The sequence below is a fragment of the Homarus americanus genome, unplaced genomic scaffold, assembly GCF_018991925.1.
Source record: "Homarus americanus isolate GMGI-L3 unplaced genomic scaffold, GMGI_Hamer_2.0 scaffold34345, whole genome shotgun sequence".
Classification (NCBI taxonomy): Eukaryota; Metazoa; Arthropoda; class Malacostraca; order Decapoda; family Nephropidae; genus Homarus; species Homarus americanus.
This window is the reverse complement of record NW_024736072.1, coordinates 1,226,309-1,249,889: the sequence shown is the minus strand read 5'-3', so window position 1 is coordinate 1,249,889 and position 23,581 is coordinate 1,226,309. Positions and strand designations below refer to the sequence as shown.

Below are 23,581 nucleotides of genomic sequence, written 5' to 3'. Positions count from 1 at the left end.
AGAGATTGAACAATATTCCAAAGTGCCAAGTTATCATCAATGTCAGGAAAATTAGGTACAGTATACTATATTTGAAGGAGTGTATATTGGGCAAGTGTTGGTGGTACCTTGGTGTTGACCTGGGGCGAATCAACACCTTTCCTTCACATGCTCTATTATTTATTTATGCAAGATTGTGTATTCAGCTAATCCCCAACAGCTATCTGCACACCATTAACTGTCATTCAATTAACCAGCAAAGAAAAAGGAAGCCCAGCAGAGGTGGTGTTTCATCTATGATAACTTAAACAAAGACAGAAACAAATGACTGTTTAGGTTAATGAAAAGCTGTTACTTTTTTGTTTAACTTCAAAAATAAAACCGACTCCACGGAGGGCGGACAGGGCTGAGAACACCCGTGCATGTGTGAGAGTAAAGTAGAATATTCTTTAATACGAAGACTTACGTCTGCTTTTATTTTCAGTTGTATGTTGGAACGATCTCTCCTGCACGTGACACATCAGCATATTACATAGCTTGGGGTCACTCTTCAATTGTCAACCCTTGGGGAGAAGTTATTTCCACTTCTGATGAAAATGAGGCTATTGTCTATGCAGACATAGGTAAGCTTTGTTTCCTCCCACTCTTAAGTGCACTCTGGGCTGGTGGTGTAGGTGCTGCATCATTATATCTTATATTCTGTGTTTGTTTTATTTTAGTACTTGTACTTGGATGTTGTGGTTGTGCAAATATTTTCCATGAGAACCCCACTATTATTTTTTTTCATTTTTCATCGGCAATAAGCATAATGTAACTATGGAGTATAGTACAGCAAGGGCCATCTGTATCTGGCAGTGACTATCTGTAAAAATTATAAAAATTTTATTCGCCATCCTACAATAAGTTTGACTCTCATTTGATTCAGTATTACTTCTTTTACACAGATTTTGACTATGTGGACAAGGTGCGTCAGATGATTCCACTGCGTGACCAGAGGAGGAAAGACATGTATGAAATTAATGTAAAGTAACACATGAATTATTAAGTAGTATATCATGAGTGAGAAGGGAATACATACAGTAATTAGCAATTCTTAGAAAATTTTATAAAAATATTTTTTCAAGTAAATTGTCAATAAACACTTGCCAGTTCTCATCATATATCTACTCTGAATTGTGTATAATTGCACAGATACTGTTAATTTTAATATATTACTAATTTTGTCAGAATTTAAAAAACAATAATTGCCTTGAATAACACTAACACATTGCTTTGGACTACCAACTCATTTTTCAACATAAAGAATACATGTGTCAAAAAATGATTCCTTCTTCAGTGATATACCCATTAGCTGGAATAATTGGTGCAGAGCTCTTCCAGAAATGGGAGATTTCTGGGTAACGAGACAACTCTCAAACCCGGAAAAGTTCTGGGGATGTGGAGTTTTTCCAGGTACATCTAACCCTTGCTTTATGCTGCAATTTGTTCTATGTGACAACACAGCATAATGGGGATTCGCATATAGTGAATACTTAATCTTATGGGCACAATTAGGATATGTTCCACAACTACTAAAAGTCAACAGTAATGCTATAAATGTTGTGGAAAAAACATTACAATACTCTAATGTGGTTTATAAATAAAATATAATATAAAACTATAAACGAAGACATATGAAGAGCATGTGGAAAGTGAAAATGTGTGGAGTGGCTGACTCACCACTCCAGCCGCATCCCATGACATCACATACAGTGAAGTAGACATACACACACACATACTCACACTGTGCCACATTTCACAACCATTTCTGGAGCATTAATGCTATAAATGTTGTAGAAATATCATTAAAATACTCTAATGTGGCTTAGAAATAAAGATAATAGTGTATAATATAATATAAAACTAGTGTGCCATATCTGCTATAGAATGCATAATAAGGAATCTTTTCTGCATAAAATGAATTAGGGGTAGAAATATGGTCGCCCCATCAACTCGAATTTGCACTACCCGGTAAGTGAATGCTCATAAAGCGAGGGTCCAATGTATTGGAAATAGTTACTCGAAATTTTCCGGAAATTTTGCATTATTTCATCCTTGGAATTTGCTCCCAGTCCCCCCAAAAAATGGAGTTTCCAAAAAATTTCAGAAATTGCACCTCATTTTCAACTTTGGAAACTCATTCATAGACCTGGAGTTGAGAGAATTTTTTGGATTTTTTTTTTTCAGTTACAGTTTGTGGAGAGTTCCAGCTAACAAAGATACAGTAATCCCTCGATAATTCGGCATTTGATAACTCAGAATTTCATAGAACTTGGCATGGATATGGTTTCAGAATGTATTATAGTATAACTCGGGAAATGCCAAGGTATATATAAAATAATCTGGGAAAATTTTTGGCATATCTGGCCACCTGTATCAACTGCCATACCTCTGTGTCACTTACCATGCATCTATGTCACCTACTATGATGCTTCGTTCTTTGCCTGCAGTGTTGGTAAGTGTTACTTTTTAACATTTAGTAATTACATGTACAGTACACATATATGGGTCAATAATCTTGTATTTTTGTAGGAGGGAGGGAAGTGCCTCGATAAGTCAGAATTTGAGATGACTCAGCAAGGCCAGAGCTTCATATGTGCCGATTTATCGAGGGTTTACTGTATTACTGTACTCTTGTGTCCGAAATTGTAAAGGGGAAAATTTTTTTCTTCTAAAAAACAGTTTTTGTGATAAAGTCCAGAATGCGACGTCTGGCTTTATACCTACGTATGTAAATGCCTAGCATTAACTCGCCAGGCCAACATACAGGCAATTAAAACATTTAATAATTACTAGTGTAGTATTGAGCATTGATTTTTGGAAGTAAAATATTAGCATTGAACATGAAATAGTGATTGAAAATAGGGTGTAATGTGATTCAAAATATTATGAATTATTTTTTTTTTTTTTACTTTGTTTTAAATATCCATACAGCAGGAATTAGAATTACTTATGCCCAAGATTCAAACTTGGAGGCTTCATGCCTTACCAAGGTGTATAAAATTTACATGTACAAGAAGCACTGGGAAATTTACTTGTATTTACTGTATGTATTTGATTTGTGAATCATGTCAGTGCTAATACAGTAGTACAATAAAAATGTCAAAATTTAGATGTGTTGTGGTGAGTCCAGAGTAATTTATGCACATTACCAATTTTAAATATAGTGATAACTTTGTAGGAAGCTCAATAAGATAGCATTTGGTGGGTGGAACATATAATGTTGGGAATTGAAAATGAGTGCATGAAATAATTTGGATAATGTAAATAAAATCATCTTCCTACTGTAACAAAGAGTGTTAAGTTGACCAATGCATTACTTCAGCATCTTTGTTATACTGTATGGTTGCATGAAAATACCAAAAAAGGAGTTAGTGTATTGTATGACATTACTGTACTAACCAAGTGTATCTTTCATTAATACGGTGTTTGTGGAGATCCTGATGTATGCCAATTCCTGTGATAATGATGCATCAGGGTATTTTTATTTTTACATAACAATATATAGAATAGACGTTTGATAAAGCAAATACTTACAGTTTATGAAATTTGTATATCTTTTGTAGTGTAATACTTGTAGAAAGTTAAATGTGGGAGAATATTTACACAAGTACAGGTACATTGTCACAGACACTGGCGGGTCTGGATTGGGAATCCCTTTACCGTAGATATCACGGCCTATAAGACGAAATTTGAACATTAAAAAAATCTGCCCAAAGTTAGGGGGTCGTCTAAACCACCAAGTTTAAAATTCTTACCTCTTAAATATTGTGGTTTAGTGTGTCAAGAGTGGTGATGAAAACATCGTAAGCCACTCACAAGGTCTTACCACTAATTATTTTATACTGAAACTTACGTTTGGCAAGCTGGATTCAAATTAAGATTACCGGTATATTAAAATAATAAAAATGTATTATAAACCTGTCTAACATACCGTAAAAGAGATTTATACCCCTATAATAAACACAGCTATCATCACACACCCCTCCCCACGCCCCCCCCCCATTTGCCAGTGAGGAGCCGTGGAGGTGGTCAGTAATGCATACCGGTATCGGTATATTTACTCATAATAATATTTATCTCCTATAAATAATTGATTTAAATTTTATTTTTTTCCAAAGAATATTCAGTAAATGAGTGCATTAATTCTTGAAACTATCGACGGTTAATTACAGACGCTCAAGTGACGTCACTAGTGTTTACACTACACCAGCTGGTAATATTTGATGCCATTACTTGAAGTGAATTGGCCTTATTTTAAGTAACTAACTATAAATAAATACAAAAATTAAAAAAAAAGATCAAAACTGAGAAATAATATACTGTATGTATGTTGTGTTGTCAAAGTAAGAGGAACAATTGTGTAAGTACGTAATATTTTTTCACTCAAATCCTAATGAAACACTACTGGAGAACATTCCTTTGTCGCAAAATAGTTTATAAATTAAAGAAAATAATTACAGTGTGTTTAATATATTACAGTATATTATAAATAAATAAATAAAACAAATAATTCGGTAAATCTATTTAAAGTAAATGGAAAATAAGCAAACATGTTATTTACCAAGACCCTTCCGTCTGGCTCAGGGTGAGATGTAGGGGAGATAAAGAAGGCTATTTATAGCCCATCAGAAGTGACCAGTACCCTAATGCACCATAAATAATTCATTGAACATTCATTTTTTGTACATAGTATATTCAGTATATATATATATATATATATATATATATATATATATATATATATATATATATATATATATATATATATATATATATATATATATATATATATATATATATATATATATATATATATATATATATATATATATATATATATATATATGTGTAATAAATGTATGTAGTAAGTACATACTGGTAACCTTTTTCACTCAAATCCTAATGAAACACCACAATTAGAATACGGTGGTTGCTGTTGAATCACATGTTGTATAAATAGTCACACCACCGAGACGAGGGAACACTCCCAACACGCTTCAGTGACGTCACTAGTGTTTACACTACACCAGCGGGTATAATTTGATGACATTACTTGAAGTGAATTGGCCTTATTTTAAAAAATCAAGGATGGTTGGTAAAGGACTACTGAGTCAGTGGGTAAGTGTCACATTTGGGGTACTGGTCTTATACAGCAAATAGAGCTCAAAAGCTACTTTTTAAATGGAAATTTGGGGGGGGCGTCTTATGCACCCCGCCGCCTTATAGGCCGTGATATACGGTATACAAGTCCTGAAATAAATAAGCTATCTATAAACTTCCTCTGATACCAGTTGGTTTCCTCAAGCAGAGTATATGTAGTCATCCATTTGTCTCCAGTGAAAGTTTTTTTTTTTTTCAAAGTACTGTGTGAACAGATAGTACATGTAGGACACACGCCCTTTACGTTACACTTGTCATTCCTATGTCAGGTAGGTGAAAATATTTATGACATTTATATTAATATCTTATTTGATACACTTACCATTACAATATCCAGAGGTTCCTATGTACACATTTATTCCTAAAGATTGATAGATTTATTTATGGAATTTAGGCTCAAAGTCATTCAGCACTTTTATTCCCTAAGGAGTGCAATCATATCTCTGACTTAATATCACATGCCCATGTCTAACATATAGAGAATAAGACTGCCCCAGTGACCTTGATAACAATAAACTTAAATATTCAGTTTGTACCACAATAGCAAATGAATTAAATATATTACACTATTAACCAGAATCAGGTGTCTGTTTACATATATTTTAACCTACTTGTTATGGAATACAAATGCCAGGATGTAATAATTTATCTGAAGTATTGGTATCTTTTCCCTGATAGTAATTTTTTTTATTCAACAAGTCTCCATGTGATCAGACCAGGACCTCCTGTGAGTAATTCAAAATACTAAATACTGCTGTGATATCTCCGTTAGCCGGAACAATTGGTGCAGAGCACTTCCGGGAATGAGAGATTTCTGGGTAACGAGACGACTCTCTCAAAGCCCGGAAAAAATCTCTCGTCCCCTGAATTTTCCGGGTAATGGAAAAATGATCTCGGAAGTTCCAGAAATTGCCTATCATCTCTCGAACCCGGAAAAAATCCATCATCCCCGTAATTTTCTGGGTAACGGAAAATGTTTTCGGAAGTAGTACCAGAAATTCCCCATTACATCATTTCTTGAACCCGGAAAAATATCCCCCATCCCCGGAATTTTCAGGTTAACGGAAAAATGCTCTCGGAAATTCCAAAAATTGTCCATTACTGGACATCATCTCTCGAACCCGAAAAAAAATCCCTCATCCCCGGAATTTGCCGGGTAACAAAATTTTTCTCGGAATTTCCAGAAAATGAACCTGATTTTTATCTCTTAAACCCGGAAAAAAAACTCCCCCCATCCCTGGAATTTTCCGGAAAATGTGCCCCTTGGGAAGATCGTTCCCAAAGCTGGAAAATTCCGGCTTTGGTTATGATTTTACGAGAAAATTTAAATTCCGGTTATCGGAAATTCCGGGTTTAAGGGATTCCGGCTAACGGAGATATTACTGTATAATATTTTAATATCAAAGATATTTTTTTCTGAAATGACTTTGCTTTCTTTTCACTTTCTGTTGACTTATAATTTGATCTGAATAACTACCTGTACTGTAGTTAGTTTAGGGTTAAGGTCAATACCTGAAATTTTAATCACCCTCTTCTGTTGATGGGGGTCGTCATGTTTACAACCAAGAGTTTTAAAAAATCTGAGTCACGAAGGACACCGCCCTACAGTTAATTTTACTGCCACACCTCCCTGCCGAGCTCTGTATTGTGGTGTCCTTTGTGACTAAATTTTTTAAAACTCTTGGTTGTAAACATGATGACCCCCATCAACAGAAGAGGGTGATTAAAACTTCAGGTGTAAAACTCTTCCTCTTCCAAGCATTAACTGAAGACCATTCTTGATACAGTACCTTATTGTAGACCAGATGAGTATCACAAGAAGACTTAAAAAATTTTTGTACATATACAGTGTATGTACAATACAGGTAAAGGAAATTAGTTTCTAGAACGAATGGCTCCCCGTCCCAGCCGCAAAAATGCCGGCAACTTTAAAATTACAGTACCTGCAGACATTCTTGGGTACGTCCAGGGTGTCATCCACGAATAATAGAGGACCGCGAAATAAAAATACAGTATAGTCTGCATTTACTCGGTCAATTGAACCCGTGGAGGTCCGCTTAAAACGAGAAACGCGTAAACGAAATAACAGAACATATGAGATTAATTGAAATAGAGACTGGGCCGACCACCAAACTACACATTTTCCGACACAATACGTACATTGTAGTAAAAATAACATCTTAATTTTATGATGGTATGCACACACAATTAATATTTAAGAGAAATGTCAATAATATTAGGTTTTTTAACACTTACATTAGTAGAAAAGATGGCTGGGCACACGGGGATGGGGGGTTGGTTCCGAGGCAGAGGGCAGATTATTGGCCCTCACCTGTATCACTTGTATCAATAGTATCACTATCCACCACAGAGGCTTGCAGGGCCTCTTTGTCAAACCCCTCAAAGTTCATGTAAGTCCATATCCTCACTGTCATTATCACTATCACTGACTTGGGCCGGCTGTGGTGGATGGCGGGTGAAGAACTCGGTAATGTTTTGATGACTGGGCGACCTTGTGCGCACCCTGCCCGCGCCGCTTCCCACGCAAATGATGAAATTTACCGCATAATTAAAACATTTCATTCTGGCAAGGCACTGCGTAAATGACCAAACGCGTAAACAAAAACCGCGTAAATCCAGACTATACTGTACGCAAATTATCCGAGCGTACTGTAGTTACAAAATTAATTCATCCCTTCACTATGGAGACGTCAATTTTAATATTTTATTTGGCAAATACCAGATGATTTTGTCCAGCGCAAAGAGGAACCATACACAAGAAGTGGTAACACCACTTTTACCATTTTATTCGGCTAATACCTGATGATTTTAATCAGCACAGAGGGGACCCCACTCACAAGGGGTTAGTGAATGATCTAAGTCCAAGGATCCAATTAACTACTAACTTTAAGGGTGTATATCCAGATTACTAATACAGTTGTGTCTGTCCACAAAAAATGAACACTGTCTGGCATGCTGAATATTAACTGGTAGTCACTATAGTTTAACACCCCCCCCCCCCCTCTTATGTTTTATGGCCAGCTCCAGCTGCCCTTCATAAGGTGGCTTAAGTACATACACCATGTTGGTGGTTGATTATGTCCTCAAAGACCCGTGAGGCCTTAACATGAGCAGCTGGGACTTCTACCGTAAGAGAACTATAGCCCTAAAAATGATACAGTATTAGAAAGTCGATGCTTTTCCTGCATACAAGATTGTGAGGAGAGGTCAAGTGTGCACCAATGTCAAAGAAGTTATTGTTGCACATATCTGTTCTCCTGATTGGCCATAAAAGTCTTCCAGCCTTCCATCCCATCGATTTTTGGCCACACCTTGCACTGAACAGGTGGTTCTCCTGGTTACTGTAGATAACTGCCTCCCTTCTGTTTCTTCAAGCACAAATAAGATGTATTACCCAAGGTACTAGTGTTAATGTTTATTGGAAGAATATTTGTTGTGTCAAGTGTTATTCAGATTTGTTAACAGTCCAATTAGAGTACAGGTAATGAGCAGAATGGGAGCCTTAATAACCCACGGTCAAGTTATAATCCAATTTCACAGTAACAGGGAGGTACTACCGCCTGGGAAGATATTGGAAGCATAATATATTGTCTAATGGTAGACCCTACTGCCACATGGCATTGCAAAATTCTGACCAAGTCCCAGGTTGCTGATCTGACTTTCTGCCTCATTTACACACAATTGCAGGGTCTCAATTGTTTCTCTTACTATTGACAACACAACATACTGTACATACAGTATATATTGTTTCTCACTTTTGATCTTTTTTCATTTTTTCTATTTCTTTATTATTACCTGCATTACATTTTCGTCCCCCAGGCCCAGAGTGATTTGTGCCTGGGTGGGATAATCCCCGTAAAAAAGAAAAAAGTAATCCAGTTTATTTTCTGATGGTCTTGCTTTCATGGTGTACATGGGATCAGACCCAGAATTAGAAAAACAATACTTAGTGTGCTGAGATTAGATTACAGAAAAATATGAGTGACACTTTGGGGGAAATAGGTGCTCTTCTTTGTTCTCTTTAAAGATGTTAAGAGGAATCATTATGGGGAGGAGGGATCCCTTTTTTTCTTTTTCTTTTTACGGGGATTAGGCCACCTGGGCACAGGTCACTGACCCACATCGAAGCCTGGGGGCCAAAAATGTAATTGGTTGATGTCAGATTTGATTGTTCAATATTAGCAATCAGATAGTTTGCCATATTTCCCAGATCTCGATTACAACCCTCTGTACATACGTATTCTTCTATGCTCTTCAAATACATTTTATGCATTAATAATATTCAGGTCAACATCCATTGCATAACAAATACAGTGTGACTAGAGGTTTGGCATATGTAGTGTGCCATAAACATTGCTATCATTTGTTGGTTGAGAGGCTGAATGAGGAAAGTGATGTTGATTGCAAGGTACATCACCTCAACATTTGGATGTGCAGATTTCACTTTGGGTGGCTTGGTGTATTGTCGAAAATGAGGAAGACCTTGAATTCCAAATCCTTCTCCTGAAGGCACTTCTCCACTTCATGGAGGAAGTTGTTATAGAACCAAACCAAAGACAGATTTGTAGTGACCCAGGTCTTCTTTTTGGACTAATATTAAATGGGTAAGAGCTGTTTATATTTAAATGCCTGAGAGTTCACTGCTCAGTACAGCAACACGTTTTTTACTATATAGCCTACAGAACTGCCACAGAGAAGGGTCACTTGATCCTTTGCTGTCTTAAAAGTTGGATGCTTCTTTCCTCAAAGATACGTACACCTGCTACAGAAAGTATCTAAAAGTTATGGTCCGAATGGATGCCAAAATGAACACTTCAACTTCTATTGTCTTGGTAAGGTTATCAAAATCATTTGCAGATGCTTTTTCTAGTGAGATACACCTAGCCATCCTCTTGAACCATAAGGCAATCTTGACAACATTAAAAACTTGCTCACGCTTATAATCTATCTCCTTCATGATCTTGAGAAAGTCTGGGGAATAAGCCCGAGTTATATAGTATTGTACAGTATCACAGTCCACTAATACTGCCTCACCAGTCAATGTCACATTATACAACATGTATTTCCTTTTGAATTTTCAAACCAACCCTTGCTGGTAGTCAAGGTATGGTGACTGCTCTCACTAGGACTCTCAGCAACTGTTGTTTGATAAAAATGGTTGCAAAGGTCCACAGCCTTTTAGTGGATAAGATTTTGATCAAGTGGCACATATTTTTGGTGCATGTCCTCCATCCACAATTTTCATGCTTTTTCCATTTTTATCATGACTTTGTCATAAATCACATGATTTTTTTTCTGAGGGCACTTGAAGCTATACTACCCCTACCTCTTTTTCCTCCTCCTTGTGGGAGCTAATAGAACTCATTCATGCCAAACACTTAACCATGGCCGCAGTTTTCATTCCACTGGCGAGTTTATCTAACGATACAACCTTCTGTACTAATCACCACTTTCTTTTTCCTTTTCTCCACTTTAGCAACACTACTAGCACCACTTGCTTTTCTTTATGAAGCCACAGGTGCAGAATAAATGAAAAATGTACCACAGACGTGAGGGGTATACTACAGTAGAACACCGAGTGAAATGTGAAGTTGACGAAGGATTATGACAATAGTAATTAAGATACGGCCAAGGTAAAGGTATGTTTTTTTGCTACCACTTTCAGGGTATTCTGGTACCACATTTAGAATAGAAATGACCTCGTGATATGTAGAAGTTCCCTTAATACTAGCGAGCATTTCTCCATAAATAAATATTTGTGACTAAGACGTGACGAAAAGGCACCATCATCTAGATACAGTCAACCCTCACTTTACGCGGTCCCACATTCCGCGTTTCCACGTTTACGCGGTGCCCTGCCAGAACCCAGGATGCTCACATTCCGCGGTGGGTGTACCCCTTTACACGGGTGAAGTATAATTTTTTTTAATTTAGCTCATAAAATTCATACAAATTATCCGGCCAGAATATAATTTTCATTGCTGGAATTCTTACAATTTGATGATCATTTTGAATATAAACATCATAGATTTTGCATTAGACATACAAATTTTAGATATAATGTTTACTCTTGAGTAAATATGTTATCTTTTGTGCAAAATATATGATATTTATATTCAAAATATTCCTGGTCTTACAAGGAATCCAGCAATGTCAATTATATTATCCTAACTTTAGTCTGATTTATTATTTATTACTAAAAAGGTAAACAGTCTGGTATTCCCACACATTTATCTAGTAGGGACGTGGGTGGGGGGAGGGAGGGAGGGACCGGCGACCGACCATCTGTTACCGTGTGAAGAATAATTTTTTTTTTATTAACTGAAGATTTTTATTTTAGCTCATAAAATTCATACAAATTACCCGGCCAGAATATAATTTACATTGCTGGAATTCTTACAATTTGATGGTCATTTTGAATATAAACATCATATATTTTGCATTAGACATAAAATTTTTAGATAAAATGTTTAATCTGAGTAAGTATGTTATCTTTTGTGCAAAATATATGACGTTTATATTCAAAATATTCCTGGTCTTACAAGGAATCCAGCAATGTCAATTATATTATCCTAACTTTAATCTGAGGTATTATTTAATACAAAATGTTAAAATCTAAATTTTTCACCCAACATCTCTTGAAGGGAGGATTGGTGGGGGGTGGGGGGGAGGGTTGGGACTGACCGCGCGGTTGGAAGAGGGGGGGAGGCAAGGTGGGGTACTTTGATTGACAGATAGTGTCGTGAAGAATATTTTTTTTTTTTTATTAACTGAAGATATTTGTTTTAGCTCATAAAATTCATACAAATTACCCGGCCAGAATATAATTTACATTGCTGGAATTCTTACAATTTGATGATCATTTTGAATATAAACATCATATATTTTGCATTAGACATACAAATTTTAGATAAAATGTTTAATCTGAGTAAATATGTTATCTTTTGTGAAAAATATATGACATTTATATTCAAAATATTCCTGGTCTTACAAGGAATCCAGCAATGTCAATTATATTATCCTAACTTTAGTTTGAGGTATTATTTATTACTATACCTGGTTTTCCCCCCAAAATTTCTCAGAGGGAAGAGCCAGCAGTGTAGTGTGAGAAGAGGGGGGAGGGAGTCGTGTCCATTATTTGAATGGACATTAACTTGGCGACTGTATTTCTCTATTTCTCTTAAGTATTAATTGTGTGCATGTAGCATCATAAAATTAAGATGTTATTTTTACTACAACATAGTTATGTGTCGTCAAAAAGTGGAGTTTGGGGATCGGCCTGGACTCCATTTCAATTAATCCCATATGTTGTTATTCACTTTACGCGTTTCTCGCTTTCCGCGGTACCCTCCGGGTTACATTAACCGCGTAAAGTGAGGGTTAACTGTATACTGTTCAGTACAAGTGGAGGAGTTCCTGTAACAATAATACATCAGGGCATCATTTGTAATTTTGATAACTTCATATTTATTACTGACAGAATTTATATATTGCAGAAGTGTATGTAGTGGTGTCCATTGTAAATCATCCAAATAAAAACTATAATTGTTCCTTAATATTTTATCCATAATTAATGTAAACTCTCAGTTCAAAAAAAAATTAATTGTGAAAACATTACCTTAGCAGAATGTACAAAGGGAAAAACATTGTTAAACAATCTGTTAAGAGTACCCAAAAATACTGTACATACTACAAAAATTATGGCTATAGACCGAGTTCACGTGAGTGCAATAGATGTGGACTAACTGTAGAGAGGACATCAGAAATAAAACTGAAATATAGATATAAAATGGCAAAGAATCAGTAATGAAAGTAAAAAAAAAAAATTAGCATTCAAAGTACTGTATGTTGAATATTACACCCACAGTATATCCTTGTTAAATAAACCTGGGTATTCCTTATTAAAAATATGTAAAGTAATACATTAGTTTTGTCAGGTTTCCTCAAATGAATGTTAGGTAATTCACAAAATACAGTAATGTTTCAACAATGTGTTTTAGCTACAGATGGTGTTGATTATGTCCCTAAGCCTTCAAGTTTTTAGTTTCCTATTTAGATTAAACCAGATAAAAGTAGATACAGGTCCATTTTGTCAAATTTCAGTCTATTGTATTTTCAAGATATGTTACACCAGTGGAATAATTTAAACTACTACAGTTAAGAGACATTTTAATTTGTAATTTTACTTATGTACTGTATTTTTTATTTGGTTTATCCATCAACTGGATCTTACAAATAAACAATTAATATGAAGAGAAAGTTGTTCTTAAAAAACAAAAAAATTTCACAAATGGGATTTTGTACTGGAAAAACGAATATCTTAATCTGCATCACGTTCTCTCTTAGACTTCTTACGCTTGTGTCTGTGAGACGGGGACCGGGACCGTGATCTTGGATGTCTACTGGAGTGTCTATGACGAGTTGGAGACCGACTTCGAGATCTGTGACTTCTTCGAGATCTGAAACAACCATCACCACTTATATTCATTATTACTTTCAGTTAGTGCAATTTTACATTACCTTGTACCAACAGACATGAAACTACATGTATCAACCCCATTCAACTCACAGTACAGTACAACAGGGCAAAAATTTATTCAATTATGGATTGGCTTAGGTAATTTCTATACTGTACTGTATGCAGTGTCCTGCACAGTAAACACAGAACCATTCTTGTCCTCTTTCACTTTGCTGTTTCAATGCACACACTCACACACACACAGATGCAAACAGGCAGGCAGGCACACACACAAGTAGGTACACACACCTGTGTCTTTCTTCTTCAGGCTCTGTTGGTGCTGGAGGAGCACTAACCGAGTCTTCTTCAAAGTAACCAGTTCCACTTGACACTGGTGTTACATTTGGGGGACCTCCTCCTGGTCCTTCCCAATTATTCTGACCTCCCATTGGGTTTTGTCCTGGTCCCCATGGAGGAGGGTTTTCAAATGAAGCTCCCCCATAGAAGGCAGGGTCACTTGGATAATATGCATCTCCATATGGGTTACCACCAAACCTAGAAACAATTAGGAAGTTATACACATGAGAAACCTTTTGTTTATAAGTGTATTCTTAATAAATTTGGAGCTATGCAGGTCTGATGAATAAAAAGAAAGAAAGAAAGGGAACAGTTAAGAAAAAAAATCCAATTATGACACTATGGAAAGGAATTTAAGACATCATCCATAAAACTGGTGTGGTAGAGCTTCAAGTGAACTAAGAAGACTTCTAACAGCATTATTAATTACTCTCATAGTTCTGGCAGAAACTACGAACAAAACAACATGTATACCCAATGCTACAATCAACAAGTAGATGAAACAGCTTTAACAGGTGAGAGCTTGTATGATTTGCATACAAAGTCAAAATGTTAGATGTAGGGCTCTGTATGGACTTGAAGTAGTCTTGCCTATTTGATTTTATAACACCAAATTTCACTTGAGATGGGAGGCGGTTCACAAGCTGAATGGTCAAGGTTCATGCTTCAGCCCACTAAATATTCACATTGTATGCCCAGTCAAACAATGTGGGAAGCATCGATACCACATTATTATGGTGTGGTGCCCCTTCTTAGTATCTACTTGGTGTTTAAAGCATAACAGAATCAAGTGGCCTCTCATTCACTACCACATTCACTTGTGTTGTTGTTATAATGTCATTACTGCACCTCAACATCTAAGGCCTTTAAGAGCATAACAATTAAAATGGATGAGATAGAACTCTGTATATTCACACATGAAGAGTTTCAATTGTATTCTACATACTGTACTATAATTGCATGATGGTACAGCCCAAGTGTCCTGCCAATATTTCTTGGGGATGTGTTCAAAGTAAGAAACCCAAGACAATGTTGTACTAGCATACAAGTGAGAAATAAATTGATTTGTATGTGAGGAGTCAGCTGCTATAAAGTTAACAAGCATATGTACACTCACTACAAAACGTTTCGAATGCTCTAAGGGTCATACAATACCTGTGTGACAAAACAAATGAGAAGTCTGAACACTGCTCTCTAAGGAAGTTTTATTGCAAATTAAATTACTAGTACTTTTTTTCCACCTGTAAATACAGTAATATAAAGATGAACATCCTGTACATTATTATGAAATATTGAGTCACTTCGCAGCCTGACATACCAACCATTTTGAGATGACATGAGCCATAGTGCTCATTCTGAAATCTGTCGTGGCCAATTGTTCAAGAACTTTTTTGTGATGAGTGTAAAGTCATGAAATGCTTTAAGGTTTAAAAGTATTGACCCAGTCAATTGTAGAAAGTGTGATGAAAAATCCTGAATGTGAAGAACTCCTACTGTTAAGAGATATGACGAAGATGTTTGGGGTATGGACAGAAAACCAGAAACTGAAAATTGCAAGAATTGGGCCTAATTATGCTTGTGTGATGTTTATTAGTACTGTACTGTACTGGTGAGTTCTCATAATTATATTTTCGTGATGAATGGCAATTCATGTTTTATTTTAGGTAAAGTGTACTCATCATCATTAAAATATTAACGTTTTACAATTTTCCATGCTTGCATGGGGTTAACCTCAATTACCTGATGGCACCCCCCTCCCCTCCCCTCCCCCACCAAAACAAAACTGGGACACCAGCCCAGAAAATACAGCAGAGACCAGGAGATGGGTACAGCTCTGGCGATCCAGTTGCCATCAGGCATGTTGAGACAAAGTTTTACAGCTGGATGCCCTTCCTAACACCAACACACAGGGTGGGAACAGCTGGCAAGGCAGGGTTGCAATGCCCTGAGGTAAGATAAAGAGTGTAAATATCAGATCCTGGGAGTGCAATGCCCATTTATTTAGCAAAACCGGGTTTGTTTTACAAGGCCTCTTTTTTTTTGGAAGTTGCCATGTAAGTTAAGAGAAAAGTACTAATAAAGAATAAGTTAAATACTAGATGGTGCAGAGATGAGACAACTTTTTGAGTGTGTGTGTGTGTGTGTGTATGGGGGTGGGGGGGTATATATCTTAACCTGAAAAAAATTACATATAAATAACAGTACTGTGAGGTTCCTTACTCCATATCATTGTATCCTGGCTGGGCAGGAGGCAGCGGAGGTGGAGGACCGTTCATCATCACCTTGTTAGAATATTCTCGCCTGTCAGCTGTCATAACCTAAACATCATAAATTATAAAGTTATAATCGGGTATGTTTCTTTTTCACTAGCGAATAAACATACTGTATTAAGTTTTAAATTATTAAAAAAATAGTAAATACATAAACATTTATACTGTACTTCAATCAATAGCCATAACATTTAAGATGCATCAACTTACCTGGATTGTGCTGGTCTTTGGATTGGATGTTCCACCTATAACATCTATCTGTCCCATGCCTTTGTTACGTGGCGGAGGACCAGCCTTAGGTCTCTGTGACCCAGCACCTCCATATTTACTGTTATCATTGATTATTGTTACTGGGATGCTGTTAGGAGCATTACCAAACGGCTGAAAAGTAAAAACATCAACAGTGTCACAGCTGCTTAGTCTAGTTTGTTGTCAGTAGAGTATTATGAATTATTTACAACATTGTAACATGTGAACCACTTTACTGTACTATTCTCACTTCAAGCTTGCAACTGGACCAAATCAAAGGAATCTTGTGATTGGTTGAGTCACACCAGGTGAATATGTGTTGGGGTGGTGAAACAAGCAAACACTGCTGACTGTTTTTAACTTTAAGATACAGTATTCACATTATCAATGTGTTTCACATGCTATTTTTTACTTCCCTGGCTTTGATTACAAATCTAAATAAACATTTAATTATTATTATTACAGTAAACCCTCGATAACTCTGCATTTGATAACTCGGCATGGATATGATCTCGGAATGTATTAGTATAACTCGGGAAATGCAAAGATATGTAAAGTTATCTGGGAAAATCTTGGCATATCTTGGCCACCTGCATCACCTACCATGCATCTGTGTCACCTACTATGATGCTTCATTCTTTGGTAAGTGTTACTTTTTTACATTTAGTAATTACTGTACATGTACACATACAGTACATGGGTCAATAATTTTTTATTGTTGTATTTTTGTTGGAGGAGGTAAGTGCCTCGATAAGTTGGAATTTAGGATAACTTGGCAGGGCCAGAGCCCTATACTGTATGTGCAATTGCAGAAAACTGTACAAAGTCATGAAATTCAATAATGAAGACTTTTATATTAACCCAACACACCTCAATCTGCCAGTCAATCAGCTGCATTGATAAAATTTGCTCTAGGCCCTGGTTGCACAGCTCATGTGAATAGAGTGTAGGTAAAATATTTTTAAAATATCAATCAATAACACTAACATGTAGAAAAACAGAAACTTCAAGTCATTCATTAACAAAAAAAAAAAATTTCATCAATACTATACAACATTCATAACTGAGAATTATACCCATATTAAAAAACTTAAAAACATTGCTTTGCTAACCTTGGTAACACTGATACCTAGACCAGCCAGACCAGCCCCCGACTCTGATATCCTCATCCTCTTCTGGCGCTCACAGTACTTGAACCATGTCTCCTCATTAAATCCATAATTAAAATAATCTGAAATGTCAGCTCCAGGTTTTCTGAAAAGATAAAATTTATGGTTCAAGGTTTTCTGATGGTTTCCACACAGTGTAAGATATTTCTCATTTTTTAATTTTGGGACACACTGAGGGTCCGTCACAAATTTTTTACATGCTTCGTCATTATACACTTGATAATGAGCAAAGTACCAATAGAAACTCCTGGAACATAAGACAATGACTTATCTGAAACTGAAAAAATTTAATATATATATATATATATATATATATATATATATATATATATATATATATATATATATATATATATATATATATATATATATATATATATATATATATATATATATATATATATATATAGTAGAACGTTGATATAACGCAAGATACGTTCCAAGAGAGGTCGCTTTAAATCGAATTCGCACTAAATCGAAGTGTTGTTTCAATGGAATAATTTAGTTTGGTACTTGAGAAAAACACAAAATACTAAAGACTTTTATTAACTAATAATTATGAGAAACTATGAAGTAATGATATATATGCAGCAAGCACTTCCTGCAGTCGAGTTGAGAGCTGGACGGTACTGTTATTGCGTGATACTGTATTGTCTGCTGCCTCGCGTCACTGGCCTCCCCCTGCACTGTCACTTTCCACTCAACTTAGTTTTTCATTACTTTATGCTATCAAAAATAGATTTTCACCCACTTTTAGTTTGGCAAGTTATCCTCTGAAGATGCAGAGCCCAACTCGGCTAGCTCATCATCCACATCAATGTCTGGTGGTGTGGCTGTGGTGGCACCTGACACGCGGGAAGCACTGAATGATGGCCGTGTCTGCCCAGACGTAGATGGGCCAGTTAAAGATGTAGTGGCTGACCTCTTGGACATAGTGGCGATGGTTGATGCACTTGGTGGAAGGAGATAGTGTCACACAGTATGTCCGTTCACTAGAGCATCAGCGCGAGAATTGAGTTTGCGGGAGGGTGGCGGGCAGCCTTGTAGCTGCCCAGAGAGGTGTCTGGCCGGAAACATTAGGCGTGAAACTTAAAATATTGTGTATTTCCATATGATGCGCCAGATTTGATTCACGTAAACTAGGAGATTCGCTTTAAATTGATTTGTTGTCCTTCATTGCGAGTGTCGCTTTAAATCAATAATTTTAAACAGATTCGTGTTAAATTGACGTTCTACTCTATGTTCACAAAGTGAACAATAATAATGCTGTCAAGCCTATTGAGTACATGGGCACTCTTGAAGGCACCTGATACATATACTTTATCCAAGTTGATTTAACCAAATAAGATTAAGTATATAATGTGCATGCTGGAGTGATTGTGTATGGATATGAAACTCATTCTCAACCCCTTCACTATGAGAACGCCAATTTTAATATTCTATTTGGTTAATGCCAGCTAATTTTATTCAGCAGTGGGGTATCTGTACACAAGTGGTTAAGGAATCAACAGAAAAGTGAATATACAAGAGATGAATGATTGATGTACTGTTCAGGAACCACAGAAATACGTAAAGTATATCATCATATGATACTATGGTCCACTTATAACACAAAAATAATATTGCCGAAGAAATTGTGCAACTACAGTTGACGGCACAACCAGGGGAGGAAGACTGAGGGTGTTGTTATCGTCTTAGGTGTCGAGTATTTCTGGTTAAGATTCCTAAAGAGTAACTGGGTTTGTGAGCAATGAGAACATAATGGTGGAACTAAGGGGAGGATCCATGATAGACATTAATTTTCCCATTGTGAGTCACCTCGGTGGACAATGGATTTTTTTGGGTGATCATTCTGGTTAATGGCAAGTCATTATTCAATTTATTAAACTTAAAATAATTTTGAAGATATATTATTACTATTTCTTTATGGAATCCCTATAAAATATATTACATCTGTGTACAGTTCCATATACAGCATATAAATAATACAGTAATCACAAAACTTTTTTGGGGTCAGATTTAGCTGACAATAATACTGGTCAATTTGTGGCAATAAGTACTGTATTCAAAGTTATGATCTACTAAAATTGTTCAAGATATCAAGCAAAGATTCCATTTTTTTTTACATAAAATATTGGTACAGTATTACCTCCAGGGTTTATCCTCCAAATCTGCTAAGTTGAATTCAGTTATAGAAACTCCATTGATTTTTCCTGGAGAATTAAAATCGTCATCCTTTAAACCTGTGGTGGGAGCAGCCTGTAAAAATTATAGGAGATATTAAAGGTAATTCCATTTCATGAATCATGGTCTTAAACTTTTAATAAAGGTAAAGTCATACATAATCACTTAGCTATCATGCAAGTGAATCATTTTCATTTTCATTACAATTGATCACTTCCTACTGAAACAAAGATTAATACTCACAGGTTACTAGTTGATCAATAATGTTACATTACACAAGAGAAATGTACCTTAGGTTGGAACCTAGTAGAGTGAGCAGCAGTAGGGGCTTGTATGATGTCTGGCTGTGTCTTGATAACACCAATAGTAATTGTCAAGTCATCATCATCACTGCTATCATCATCATTACCCTTCCCACTATCCTCTTTCTCGCCTTCTTTGTCTGAAAAACAGATGCATCCAATATGTGAATATACAGTATACTGTATACAGTACTGTAATTAAAATAATTATCCCATTTTTATAAAGTAGTGTACAGTAACTAGACGTGATAAATTGTTGTTTAATGACTTAATACTTAACAATATTATTCAGAAAACTTTAGAAAAAGGTACCTATGAATTAGTATTTCGCCAATTATCGAGACTCCACAGTATGACAATTTTACTGATTATCTATGTGCTGTACAGTATATATATATATATATATATATATATATATATATATATATATATATATATATATATATATATATATATATATATATATATATATATATATATATATATATATATATATATATATATATATATATATATATATATATATATATATATATATATATATTATCTACAAGTACAAATTAATTACCCCAAAATGAAGAACAAACCTTTATCTCCTTTATCTTCTGTTTCCTTGTCAGCTTCACCTTCTCCTTCACCCTCCTCCATAGCTGCTTCTTTGTCTTGATCATTTTCCTGCAAAGAAAAAATTAACATAAATAAATGAATAAAATAAAATATACTGACAGTAAACACTTACTACAGCTCTTCATAGACTACACTGTAACTCTATCTCCTAGGCACTGCAATTTACACATCTTAGTTTATTATTTCACCACTTTTCAGCTTACTAGCCATTTGGATGATTGCTTTATTCTTTGTAATGACCTTCATTGTTCATGTTAGTACACTGGAAACTGGAGTACCTGGGCAAAGATATGCTATGTTTGGAAGTGAAGGCCATTCTTCAAGGCCCAGTATTACTGTATTCCTGTACAGGAGGAAACTGGAGTACCAAAGAGAAAATCTACCATGTATGTCCCAGGGACTGAACCTATAATGCAGTAGCGAGAGGCAAGCATGCTACTGCTATATCTCTAATATCTTTCTGCCCTTTTGCCAGTTGTCATTTTTTTCTCAATACAGTACTGTACTATAATATATTTTAGTAAAAAGTCGTTATCAATACTATACAGTAATTTCATTCTTCATTTTTCTTCAGGTGAGCTGAATGTGTTGCCATTGAAAAATAATAAATTTCTGAAATCTTTACCATATTTTTTTTCTAAACTTATGTGATTTCAGTTGAACACTCCCTCCTAAAATCTGTGTTTGATCCTTTACACCAACTTTAGTAAAATAACTACCCAGTACACCTGTAATACTAACTCTCCCATACCTAAATAACCTATCTTCAACTACTGTAGCTTTGTATTGAAGACAACTTTCCTTATCTCAAGAAAACAAAAAATCAAGATGAAGAATTGCAATTTTAGTTCAGGTATTCTTGCTTTTCTGGGGATTTTCCTAAAAAAATAATATACAGTACATACACCAAGTCCTTTCAATGACATTTTTGCACTTGATATATTGTCGTCATATAAAAGCTTCCAGTAACTCCTACATTTCATAATTTTTCTAGGATACATGATTTATTTTGTATTTAGGGTAAATAATACTGTGTAGCAGTCCCTGGAAGTGTTTATATAGTTGCTGTAACCATTTGTTTGGAATTGACAACACATCAAGCACAAAAATGAAGATGGATGGACATCGATTATTTTCAATAAGAAAACAATTTCTGCACTTGATATGTGGTTTTCATCAGGTAAGAAAGTTGTCCTCAATAAAAAACTAAGTGAAAATAGGTGGTAGATGTGCTCGCATCATTAAGTGCGGTATTACTAAAATACTGTATATTTAACCCAAGTGATGTGATTTATGCTCAGATAGCAATTATCAGTGGTTTGTTCCTCTCATAATCAGATTTAACACTGCAGCCAGTTTTGATGCGATCATTCCTAAAGCTAGAGAATTTTGGTCATGTCTTATCCTCAGGGCACCACCTTTAAACTATGTTTCTCTCCAATTTTTTTTTTTTTTTTTCTACAGCCAATAAGTTTAACAGTAAATACTGTACAAAATTCTCCAGATTAGCCAGAGCTGTTAGTGCAGAGCGTTTCCAGGTACTGACACGAATTTCCTTATCCCCGGTAATAACCACACATCTACGGAATTTTTCAGGCATTGGTGAATGTCTCTGTGTTTAAATTTTGCATCTCGCACAGAGCACCGCTGCTATGAAGGTTTAACTCTGCAATCAGGCAGACACAGAGCTATATTTATTTATGCAAACACTACATGTACAGTATATTGTAAACAAAATATACCACTGTATATACTATACTCACCATCAGATGCTGTTATCTTGAGTTTGTAATCATGTAATGCAGGCAAGGGAGCGATATAATTGGCAATACTAGAACTCGTCTCTTTAATTTTAGGCAGTGGATATTTTGCCATGACCGGCTAAGTTCCTACTAACGCTATTTTACCGTGAGTGCGCACTAATTGGCTAATTGTCCATTACCAGCGAACGCGAGAACTATATTTGAGCGTGACCCTGGCGGCATTTGATAATTAATTTGCCCCGAGTCGATCGTTGTGTAGCTATAAACATACCTAACCAGGGGTTGTTCGATTTTGTTAATTTCTTCCATAGATGTTCTTATCATTATAAAAGGGGCGACATTAGCTAGAAATGAATAAACCTGACCTAACCAACCAAAGAAACCTACCTAACTTCCTGGCCGGAAGCCCTCCCTTCATATTAAACAGAAATTACTTAGTCAATTAGAGCGCACTCACGGTAAAATAGCCGGTCATAGCAAAATATCCATCCCACTTTTCAAATCTCTTCTTTCAGTTCTCCCCTAATTAACTTCCTTCTGTTCACACCTTTATAAGAATGACTTGGATGAAATCCTTACCTTTCCTGCTCTCTCTGTCTCTTCACCTGCTTTCTCATTTATCTCTCCATCTTCCTTCGGATCATCCTTTTCATCGCCGTACAGCCATTGGTCATCATCCTGCACGTCGGCCATGTTTGAGTTTGTGTCTGACATCCAGGAGAGATATGAACCAAGGAATATTATAAGGAATAACTCAGTCACTATTAGGTGGGTGTTTGTCCCAGAGATGGCGGTGACTGGCTGGCGTGTCGGCTGTGTGTTACAATGGCTCCAAATGGTGCCGGCCGTTGTGTTGTTTGTAGGAAATAATAGATAGCCAAGGTTTCATTTCATCCCAAGACAGGAAAAGGTAAGTTCTTAATACATGTTGTTGGTTCATAAGCAGTGGCGGTTAAATTAGTTTAATTTATCATTACACCACTTAGTTTACTAGCCATTA

At 35.9% G+C, this 23,581-nt stretch overlaps 2 protein-coding genes across 2 annotated transcripts in view; one reads left to right on the top strand and one right to left on the bottom strand.

The window, feature by feature from the left end:
- LOC121871907 (omega-amidase NIT2-like) overlaps positions 1-3,130 on the top strand; it is a 29,371-nt gene extending 26,241 nt beyond the window's left edge. Inside the window, exons 7-8 of the mRNA XM_042374504.1 lie at positions 464-602; positions 924-3,130. Coding sequence (XP_042230438.1) covers positions 464-602; positions 924-1,009 — 225 coding nt within the window. The 3' untranslated portion in view covers positions 1,010-3,130. The remainder of the gene's footprint in view (positions 1-463; positions 603-923) is intronic.
- Positions 3,131-13,358: 10,228 nt separating this feature from the next.
- Positions 13,359-23,310, bottom strand: LOC121871905 (pre-mRNA 3'-end-processing factor FIP1-like). Its single transcript, XM_042374502.1, has 9 exons — positions 23,161-23,310; positions 20,779-20,866; positions 20,180-20,331; positions 19,855-19,964; positions 17,649-17,790; positions 16,498-16,668; positions 16,238-16,335; positions 13,970-14,215; positions 13,359-13,661 (listed from the first exon to the last, which is right to left on the bottom strand). The coding sequence occupies exons 1-9, from the start codon at positions 23,293-23,295 to the stop codon at positions 13,523-13,525; spliced, it is 1,281 nt and encodes a 426-aa protein (XP_042230436.1). The 5' UTR covers positions 23,296-23,310; the 3' UTR covers positions 13,359-13,522.
- Between the last annotated feature and the right edge of the window lie 271 nt (positions 23,311-23,581).